General features: G+C 35.4%; 1 protein-coding gene across 1 annotated transcript; it reads right to left on the bottom strand.

Moving 5' to 3' along the window:
- Positions 1-1,371: 1,371 nt before the first annotated feature.
- LOC112523201 lies at positions 1,372-11,401 on the bottom strand. The gene is made up of 8 exons (XM_025132712.1): positions 11,312-11,401; positions 9,295-9,940; positions 8,625-8,813; positions 8,436-8,527; positions 6,577-6,636; positions 6,426-6,495; positions 2,854-3,057; positions 1,372-1,914 (listed from the first exon to the last, which is right to left on the bottom strand). Exons 2-8 carry the CDS (start codon positions 9,937-9,939, stop codon positions 1,528-1,530), a joined length of 1,647 nt encoding a protein of 548 aa, XP_024988480.1. The 5' UTR covers position 9,940; positions 11,312-11,401; the 3' UTR covers positions 1,372-1,527.
- Between the last annotated feature and the right edge of the window lie 327 nt (positions 11,402-11,728).

Raw genomic sequence — 11,728 nt, 5'->3', positions numbered from 1 at the left:
TCTCTTAATGAAACTATTAAGAGGTAAACAAACAAACCGTTAATTATTTATAAATTGTCATCAATTATTTGATTTTGATTCTTGAAGTTGTAATAATCACTTCGAAAATGCATATTCGTACACTGGCTTATTTTTTATGTATTTTTATATCATTGAAACAAATGGTGTCAAACGCCATGTGTTGTATTGATGTTTGTCTCCATATACATCTTCAGTTGTTTTCAAAATGATGAAACGGAAATCGTTGGATTCAGTAAAACCAAATATCAGTAAAAATAACGCCCACATTCATATTAGTTTGAATCTCACAGTACTCGTATTTATTGTTTGATATATAAACAAAAAGTTTCAAACTTTAGAAAATCTTATAGCACATGTCGGTCCGGTTTGCATGAAAATAAACATTTATTTTACACGGAAGTGCTTAGGAATAGACCTATTTCAAAGAAACTGTATAGATTTCAAAAACTATAACTTTCTACTAGAGTTGTTCATAGACGGGACGACCTGTTAGACCCGGTCCATCCAGCCCGCTAGAAATACAAGTTTGGACAACAATTATCAAGAAAATGGACGGTCCCGGGTTTGTTCTCTAAAATTAGCAGGGCGGACATGGACAATGTAAAAATAAATATGGACAGGTTCATCCAGCCCATTTATATTTTATAATTAATATTTGTTACCATTAATAAAAATTATACTAGTATATTTTAAAATTAAATTATTAAAGTTATAGAATAAGACTATTTGGCTAAAGAATTATGGAGGTTATTGATCAAAACTTGGGATGTTTGAAATTGACAGTAGCATGATGAAGCCATGGAAATGTAAATATTAATGTTATACATAAAAAAGCTCGTATTTAAAAAAAGAGATAAGCACGCTATTATTAATACATCGTATGAGTGATCATTCCGGCCTGAGCCAGGCCTAACATATTTTTTTTGTCCAACAAACCTAATATAATAAACATAATCCCATTTTTGCAGGTTTATGGACTTGCCCGTACCCACCTTCTTAACGGGTTGGGCATGCACACGAGCTAACGGGCTTATTATTTTTAAACTTGAAAAACAAAATTATATAAAGTCATGAGTTATATAAAACTATTTAAACTACATAATTTATTTCGAACATAAAATAAGACAAAAAAGATACCAAATTACATAGCTTATGAAAAAAATAGTATCAAAATATATGGAATATGAACATTTTCTCTTCAATGATTTATCAACTTTAAAAGTCCGGGTTTTTTCAATAACAAAATATTTATCATCTAATATTTCAATATTTCAGAGCCTCATAATCATTCTGCACTAAACCATTCAACAACTACCAATCAGCCCTAAGTTAATCTGATACCCAATAGAACAAAATTGTATTATTAATTTGTCTCATCTCTACAAGTATCAATCAAGCTATACATTTTCCTGTGGTATTTTTAGTTTGGTTTTTGACATAAAACCATACCATACTTGATGCAAACAATATTTTTAGATCATTTCTTTATTAATTATCCATGTAGGCCTAATCAATGACAACATAGTTTGCATCATGTAGGAATCGGTCCCCGGAAGTGAGGGTCGGTTTGTTCCGAGAACCATGTTTACGAACCTGAGCGTGAGTCTCGGCTTCGTGTTGAAACATGTTGACGAGCTCTTGCAGCTCCAGTTTCCGCACTTCAACCTGCTCTTCGGTGATTGGTTTTTTGAGTCCAAAGTAGAGCAAACCTACTGCAATTAATACAATTCCGATGAACAAGAGGATGCCTGAAAACAGACCAAATGCATAAGGCGTGTTCGTGGCTCCAGGGATTCCATCAACGTTGATCCCAAACAATCCGGTGATGATAGAGAGAATAAGGCCACACCCACCAACGACGGCTATATTATGTGTTACTCTCGTGCTTTTATCCTGCACGTTATGGAAAATTTAGTTATTTTGTGTCGATATAGAGTTCAAGATTTCTAAATGAAATGCTTTATAAGTATATAAAAGAAAACTAATGACTCCGGAGTCCATGAAACATGCAAAAGAGGAACCAAGAGTCAAGATCTTGTATGAAATTTTCATTTTAGGTGAAGGTATCATTATACTGTGTGAATATTTTCATTACGTTATATTTTGTGAAGATTGTAACCTGGAACATCATGTGAAGCTTATCTTGGAAGATGACCTTCACACAATATAAGGTTATCTTCACGTCTCGATATAAGGTTGTAATTTCATACCTTCTAACGAAGAAGGGGTGGTTCTCAATTTCTCATGAGAGCGGCAAAACCCAACCCGAGGAACCCAACCAACCTCTCAGAGTAAACTCGAGGTCAGTGGGTTCAAATCTCCTAAGACATCTTAACATGTTTGACGGTTTTTAAGGGTAAAGTATCTTGGAAACACTTGAAAGTGGATCCAAAGACGTAAAGCTAAAAAATTTCAATGGGAAGAGACTAATGCAAATGGTGGTGCATTTTTTCCGAGACAATCAGTTCACCTCCAGAGATGTTGAATTAGAACTAGCGAAATCCGATGATTTTAGAAGTAGAATGGGTATAGATAAAGTGAATCCTCTCTAGGTCATTAGGACTTTTGAACTTATAGGATTCCTTGACCTACCAAGGGGTCATTTACCAACACAAATTGGGTAACTGTAACCAGGTATAGTGCGATTTTGGGTAAGAATGCGTAAACTGACCCGGTAAGTGAAACAATAACGCTGTACAGGTAGGGGCTCAGTCAGTCCCTAGGTAAACATGCTGATGCTGACCGAGCCAGCAGTAGGTAAACAGCCCCTAAGATTTCTTAAAACATAAATATGTGATGATAAAACTGCCAATGTCTTTTCGATAAACAAACCTGCAACCATGCTCGTTTTGTACCCTGCATCACGTCTTGAACTGTAAATATGCGACCACGAACTGCTTCTTGCTCCTCAAGCATTTCCCTTGTACTCTTTCTTGTTCCCTCGAGCAACATTTTAGCTGCATTTCCCCTCAAATGTTGGAGAAGTTCAAACACTATTTCTTCCCTCGCATGCAGTGACCACTTGACTCGAATAACCTGCAAAAGGAAATGCCAGGAACTGAAAGGCAGAGTTGACCTTCTGTAACTTGACAAAGAACAGATACCCAGCCTTGATTCCGAGGGGTTGCTTCGCTAGGATGATTAGTCTTCTTTAATGTTTAAAAATTATTACAGATTAAAGAAGACACATTCTATGCAACTTTCTTTGTAAGTATATTTATTTATAATTCTATTTAGACTTATCATGTCAAGTAATTACATTGAGTATGCTCAAGAAAGGAAAGAAAAAAAAAACAATTGTAAATGGAGTAACATTAACAAACAATAATAATTGTAGTCACCGAAAAGGTATACAAAGAACAATTATCAAATGAAATGTTAATTTGCCGAAATTACTGAGACTTGAGAGGTCACCCCTGAAAAATAAGTTTTAAATAGACCGCTCAATTATGTTCCAGGTTCAACAACCATGATCCCAGCCAAAAAGTCATCATTATAAGTTAAAACATCCAAAATGACTGTTTTACACCGAATTGGAAGTTGACATTTTCAACCCCGAGGACTTGAAAGTATTAATTTGGTTTACGTGGAAGTAGTGATGATAAATTACAACCGATTATTATACATTTTCTAATTATAGTTCCAAGTGTAATCTTCTATGAGAATTAATAAAATTCAGTGTACAAATATTAATATCTAAGCTACAACTAAGGACAGAAATATGCAAATAGTTCATTTATAACTTAATATGATTAAATTAAAAATCTCCTTTCTTTGACTCTTTCGGTTTTGTTCAGGTTCCCTTTCTTTAGAGACCCATTCCTGATTCCATCCTCCATAATACACCACCGTCTACACCACAGACACTGTCACTGCACCCAGCATTGCCAATTTATTGGACTCAACAGATACTTGCTCAACAAGGTCATAGCTAAAAGTATCACCGGATATTCTACAGTGATGCTGATATTCATAAACATACTTCCTCCTCTAATCTGCCAAAAAATTCTACAATTAGGCTAATTTCTACAAAAGTTCAAATGGCTCCAAGTAAATCCACACTAGAACCATGACCATCTCCAGTCCTATCCCACTCATCATGATTTCCATGATAAGAACTCCTTTGCTGAAGATGGTATATTCATTTCCCAAACCTCATATCCAGTCTCAGACAGAAAAAAAAAAGATCTTTCTAAGATCAAGGACTCTTAGATACTGGTCGTATGGATTTTCTTATGCAATGGATGAAATATTTCTCCGAGTCTCGAAAGTGAGAAATTTTACTTATGATCAGGATCATTCAATGTAATTGTGACATGGCATGCCCTTACTGTTAAGTATGAAAGAATTTGAAGTAATTAAGCCTAAAATTTGATTGAAAGGGATCTCATTGAGCTTGCAGGATTCAGTGAGGCAGAATAGACTCAGCTGCCACAGTGGAGTAAGGAATCAAGAAGGGGCATCATGGGAAGAACAAGGACGTGGGAGAGTTAGGGGCAGGGGGTGGTGGGAGTAATTGGAAGTGGTCTCTAATTACATGTGCCAAAAGCCCAAAAAATTATTAATCGTGCAACACTCTTAAATCTAGTTATAACCAAAATTAGGAATATGTATTTAGTAGTAGCATTGTTTCAATCAAAATACTTGAACCAAAGGCTTCTAATACTTGCATACTGGACGAACTAATTTAATTAAAGTATATTGTAACTTAATTACAATCAAATAAAAAAACATATTAATTAAATCTATAACTTCTAAACACACCAAACTGTTATTTGAACTCAGAGGGTGAAAAGCCGATTTTTATTGCATGGGACAATGGCCAATTGAACAGAGTTTTAGTTGACTGCCTTATTTAAAATTTGTTTTGGCAGGGATGACCTCTTCAGTATTCAGTGAATAATTTAATAACCTTCCCATCCACTACCAATATTTAAAGAAATCAATAAATGAAAGAACAGGAAGAAGAATAGTTGTCAAGGATGATGCCTTGTTTTGGGCCTTTGGCAACAACTTAAGCTACTAAAATAATTGGTCATTGATATATAATACCACGATTCTGGTTACCAGCAAAGTGTTCTTCAGTTGCATACATATACTTGCTACATTTTGATTATGTTCAGATATGTCCATGCACAAGAGGTAACTTGGTGTCTGTTTCCACCGGCCGAACTCTATTTATCTAACCATTTCTCTGCATCAAAATTTGAGGTTGATTAAAACCAATTGGTTGCAAATAAATTTGCTGTCCGAAATTGCATGGCATAACAGTAGTGCTTAAGGTGAACACAACAGGATATCATATTGGACGATATGGGAGTGAGGAGAGCTTAAGCATGGATGAGAAGCTATTCCTTTTCTGCAATGGCCATACATATATTCTTGCAGCATCAAAGTTCTAGTTACACAAGGCCAAGGTTCCAAGTCTAACTATGCTGATCTATCCTGTTGGATATGTGAGGCAAATTTCACTTCCCTACATTATTGATGCATTTTCATTTCCCCTACCAAGTCCAAGCAGTAACCAACCTAAGTGAGATGGATATTTGTCATTGTAAACATTGTTGGGACATGACTTCCAAGTTCAGATTAGTTACTAATTGATACATGTAGCTCCAAAATCTATCTACGAATTTAAGTAGGAACACATAGACATAATACAAAAATTTGTAGTCCGGCAGCTAATACTGCAGTTGAGGCCACTGATTTATAGCATAACGCTGAGAAATTACGTAAATATGTACCAAGGTGCAAATCAGCAGGTGACTTAGTTATATAGAATTGAAAACAACATATTCTATTAGCATATGCTAGTTCAAATTAATAACCTCTAAACATCATTTTTAAGTTAAGATATGTAGTATATCTTGTTGCAGGCCAGTACTGCTGAACTAAAGACATCAATGCAAGAACCTAAAAAGTCGAAATTGCTGCCACTTCCCAGAAAGTTGGAATGACCAAGCTGAAGAAAGTATAATCCATGTGCAAACGAAGCAAAAACTGAATGAAAAATGGTTTACCCTTTTTCTCCGTACCCAAGTATTTTTTACACTTCTTTGGCTTCAAACCCTCTTACATTTAGACATGGCTTGCTGAGACCTCTCTTAGAAAACATCCATACAGAATATTGTTTAACAGAGTAGAAAAGTAGAAATTGTATCAAGTTACAACGATACAAACAATTACGCCTTCAGAAGGTGCACAAGTTATTGTCAATATGTGGGGTTATTCCAAGCTGGAATAGTTTCTCACAAAGCAATAATTGATTGGTGTTGTCACTAAAAGCATCAGTGGATAGCTTAGCAAAATTCTTTATTTCCTTTCAAGAACAGACTCGCTACAATTTAAAATAAAGAAATACAACTGTTAGCATCAATTCTACAATTATTAAAAGGATAGCAAACCTGTTGTGATAACCTTCTGATCTCTTGGTTGAGGATTACAAGGAAAAGGTTCAAATCTTCATTGTTTCTCCTATTTAAACATAAGACTACTGTTAGGAGTAAAGCGTCTCCAGAAGAATCCACTTTTAAGGCTATAATATATAAAAAGTACCTGTTAATGAACTTCAGTTCCACTTCATCAGCCTCCCCAAATATAGACTTCCGAAATAATCTGAACATTAACAATAATTGTGATATCTACTAAATAAATAAAAAGACACAAGACAAAACCACGACTTTTTAGAGTACAGTAAGAGAGAACGAGTAAATCATTTGTTACTTAGGAGAAACTGTGAGCATAATGAAGAGAAGGAAACCTTTCTAACATTGGAGACCATTCTACAATACAACAATAAAAACAGATCTCAAAAGGGAACATGATTTAGAAGAAACTTAATAATATGGTAGCGGTGCATTGATCTACAGGGAAGAGATTATTCTATCGGTGCTCATAACATAGGTTTGCTGTTATATATTTCGATCTTTTTACATAGTACTTCAAGCTTCACCAAGAGGCAGAGCAGATCTACTATATTTCTAAATGCAAAATTCAAGTATATCGCTATGTATGTATCTATGTGTGTGTATATACACATTTTTCTCCCTAGCTATACACATATTTAGTGGATACATCCATATGTGCGTAAACAAACATCTTTTTTTCTTTTTTTTTTGATTAACCTGGATATCCAACCTGCTATGCGAGCCGACTAATCCCGGGGCGACCACATGCTTTGCAGATAGCCCGGAGTCACCGCATTTGAACCTCCGTGGCCAGAAGGGGATTTTTATTCCTCCTTGGATTTGAACCTGAGACCTCCTGATACTTTTGACCTTTGGAGCCAAGCTCAAACCAATCAGGCACCACCCTTGTAAACAAATATGCATATCTGTGTATGTATGTGTGCGTGTTTGTGTGTGGCGAAGTACTTCATGTATATAGATTCTAACAAACATTAGTGTTCAATGAAGAGATTCACATGCAACCCTTAAGCACCGTTAATCATATCAGATGCCTTGAATAACTCATTATTGTTTCCATGATTTGGTAATGGAAGATGCAATGATACAGTTGATGAATGAAAAGTGATAATAGATAAATAAATATGTAAAATAAACAAATATGGAATTAGGCTCTGATACCATGTAAAATATGGAATTGTCCTTGACAACCTTGTATTCCAACAGGGAATATATAGATATTAGAAAAGAGCCTAAAATATATAAACAAGGAAAGGGAATATTAACAGAATATAAACAAATATTTTACATATTTATTTATCTATTATCAAAAAGTATACCCAGTCTCTTTAGTTGATAGCTTGAGACCATATAAATCACATCTATATGAAACCCCACAATCATGGGGAAGACCCATGTTGTACAGTGGGTATGCAAGTGCTGATGTGCATACCCACCAAAAGAGTTATGAGGAAGTTTTATTATGTAAAAATATCATCATATTTGGTGCATACTCAAAAATCAAATTGTTATGGTAGTGTATCCCTATATTAGAATTCCTAGATCAGCCACTGTCCACAATTGTTGGGACCTTGTACACATACCCTTGAGATTCTAAAAGCATTTTGGGGTTTGAAAAGATACATTAAATGCCACAAACTAGTTATCTTTCCATTCTAGGAATTGCAAGTGGAAAGAATATAATATATTGACATCAAATAATTTAGTTTTGAAGTATCCATGTATCCTATTCAAGTTTAGTTTCGACCTAATTGATTCATTATTTCAGCTTCGTTTGTCAACCTTCCATAAGGATGTCTAAGTTTCAAGTAGTGTTGCAATTTCAGTGTAGTCTGGGAAGGCATCTTGCTCCCTTCAATTGTATTCTCACTTGGATCCTTTTTGAGATCCCATCAATACAATTTCAATTTTCACCCAAAAAAAGATACCACCTCTATTAACCCTACCACAAAGTTTAACTCTTAACGTGAAACAAAGATATAATCTCACCTGTCATCCCACCGTGCAAGCCGGCTGACTAAAAGTGCTATAACTTCATGTATTGTTCGGGGTATATTATTACCACCAGCAAAAAGCAGTTCCTAGATAAAGGATAAGTTGATAAGCTAAAAACCAATATTATAATTAAATCATTAATACTTAGTAACTATATTGATCAAGACAAGGTCGTAGAAAAACCTGAACTTCTATGACACCCAAGACATTTAAGCTTGATGTATCTCCTTTCTGGTGCAGTGCAGTTATTAGAAAATTCCGTGCTTGCCACGAACGTAGGACAACTGGGACATCATCCTCATCTTTATACGGATCACCAACTGACTGACCCAACAGTTCAAACAGCAGACCACCAGCAACTCTAACTGGCACCTGGATAAGATGTGACCGCAATCGAAATTTCAGAAAGAATTGTCACAAGAAGCACCATACTAATTTTAAATTCTCTCTCTCTCTCTCTCTCAGTTGTAATAATTTAAGCCATTGCTATTGTATGCAATAACTAGCAGCAGGTCACAGCTGCATCTCCTTGGATTTTACTGAAAGAAGTTGCAAAGGGGGAAAGAATTGCTTATCAGTAAGAATTACATCATGTATTAAAAAATAATGGAGCATACAACCTTAAGAATTGTAGTTGTTCTAAGGCAAAAGGTTATAAAAGCTCATCCAAATTACCTAGCCTACCTCCAATTAAAAAACCTTTTGGTTTCTCTTGTAGTCTACTTTCCACAAAGTGCTTTATACACGAGATTTCTTGTGGATATCATTTATCAAGCCATAACGAAGTACTTGGATATTAATTGATCCCTAGACAGTCTATCTAGCAAGGTTCAGTAAAAAATAGTCAATATACCTCATATAAAAGGTGTTTCATCCTCTCGCTTATCAGACGGCTTTCATCTCTCAAAGCAATACTTACAGCAGGATGTAACCATGAAGCATTATTAAGCCACACACTAATGTGTGGATGGCTTGCAGCAACATGACACCACCATACAGGCCCTGCTGGCTTCTCCCAATAGGGAGCTGCTAGATCTGCAATTGTACGGTCATCTTCATCATCCATAAAATCAAACTGCTGCGAGACCCATTCAGCATTGTTTTGCACTGTTCCAACAAGTTCAGATATTCTAGCCCAACCAATTGGGACCCAATGACTCCCATCAAAATTTTCTACCTTGTGGGTTTGGAAAATATTGTCACCCCTTCTTTCTGTTAGAGAAGTGGGTTCTGATAAATAACCATCATACTGCTCTTGAAGAGATGCATCAGTCCCTGAAGACACCTGGTTCTTCATGTTACGACTGTTCGCTTGATGAGTTGAGTGGGTTTTTTTGTTTGATCTTGGCCTAACTGGCCTACTCTTTCCTTTGACATATTCAAAAGCGCATAAGAGTCCATCTGTCCAGAGCTCACTATCAGGAAAAGCTTCCTTGCTGTAATGATTTTGTTCCGGCTTTTCATCAGGCATATGCTGGTCCTCATCAATACGACCCATACTGTGTTTCACATTGGACAAGATACAAAACATCATCAGATCGCTATAGAGGTTCGTTATAAATTTTTGCTACCTCCTCATCAAGAAAAGATACATATTTCCTTTCGTAGTTTATCAAGACCTGCCAATAACTTACAGAAGTTAAAGTGTTCCCAAATTTGTAAAATTGTTTTAACGTGGAGATGCTAAACCATAAACTAAGTTTACAATGACCAGAAAAATTGTCATCCCATGCACTAAAAATATCAGTTTGATGCTCAAATTACCAACCTGGTCCATGAAAATACTCACAACACTAAAGTCTGAAAATTCTAAATGTCTCTGTATTTGCATACTTCTGTATTTAATCATATTTATATAGAGACTCAACAAACCATGTGTATGAAATAAACAAATATATAGAGAAATTCAAATTGACTATTTTTTCCCTTTCCATATAGGAAGACCGACTAGCTAAACTGAATCCAGGGAAAAAAATTAAACCAGCCGTTCACAAAATGTTCATGTCAATATCACTAGGATGTTGTGAAAACTAAGATCAATACCCAAAGATGAGTAAACCAGGGGTGGAATTTTGTATAGCCCATCCATTCGCACCCTGCTTTTAACTCATTGAACAACAAACAAGTGCGGGATTCAAAATCAGGAAAGCTCCATTCTTTTCATCATTGAAACCGTAGTTTATTTACTGGAACAAGTGACTAAATAAGTGCCTTTTCTGGTCGGATAGTAAGAATGAAAAGATAAAACCATGGGCTTCTTTGTTTGATTGACACTTAATGTTCCACCGCTTATTTGTTCACACGTCTCTTTAGTTAAGACTCTTTGTTTCTTCATCCCATTGAGTGTTAACAATTGAGCAAGACTCCAAATGAATCATAAAGTCAAAACAATTCCACGTGAATCTAATTTCCTTTTTGGACAAAAAAACATCATTTTGTTCTTGAGCCACACCACTCTCACACTTTAGTTTTCTTTCAGTTTCTGTATTTTTGTCTTTTCTTCGTTCTTTAGTATTATATTCTTGGCTTTTGTTTTGATTGTTTTGTTATATGTACATGGGCTGTAAAAATTGTATGTATCACTAAAGTTCTTTTCAGTACGTATTCATCATATATTTCAACTTCCGCAATTTCAAATTTCAAATTTCATTTAAAATTTCTCGGTCCAGAGCTAACAGCAACAAAATTGAATGACGTAAGAAACTAATTAAGGCAAGTAATTAGTCATAGTTTCCATATGCGGCACCAAAAGCAGGTTTGTACCAATTAATTACAGAGAAATCATCAGTTTAAACCCTGAAAGAAGAGGAAAGTAGGTCTCCAGCGATTAGTTAGAGATGTGTAGAGTGTGAACTGTGATGTTAACTGACCTTAGAGCTAGAGAGACAGCAGGAGAGAGATGGGGGTCGGAGAATGTGGGTGAGTTGCTTCCGGGAAGTGATTCCGTCCGTCGATGTAAAGATGAGCTTCCAGTATACGCATAACTACCACACAGCAGCGGGCAAGTGTCTAGATTCTACCGCCAGGTGGAGAAGGATCAAAGTATTCTAAACGGGTGTTTTGGGATTGGTACGTTCTTTATCAACTTATTATAATTTAAAATATTTTAATTTTTTAAAAACTTTTTATTACCGGTTTGGTGCAATATAAGTTGTTTATCCAAACACTTAAAAATGTTTATAATCAATATTATACCGAAATAAGTTAATAAGTTATTTTTATAAACAATCTCAAATACCCTATGATACATGGGTTGAGTTTGCGGAGCATAAATTGAAACTCAACAT

This window comes from Cynara cardunculus (genome assembly GCF_001531365.2).
Source record: "Cynara cardunculus var. scolymus isolate 2C chromosome LG 12, CcrdV1, whole genome shotgun sequence".
Taxonomy (NCBI): domain Eukaryota; kingdom Viridiplantae; phylum Streptophyta; class Magnoliopsida; order Asterales; family Asteraceae; genus Cynara; species Cynara cardunculus.
The sequence above is the reverse complement of the archived record's forward strand: the minus strand, read 5'-3'. Positions and strand labels throughout refer to the sequence as shown.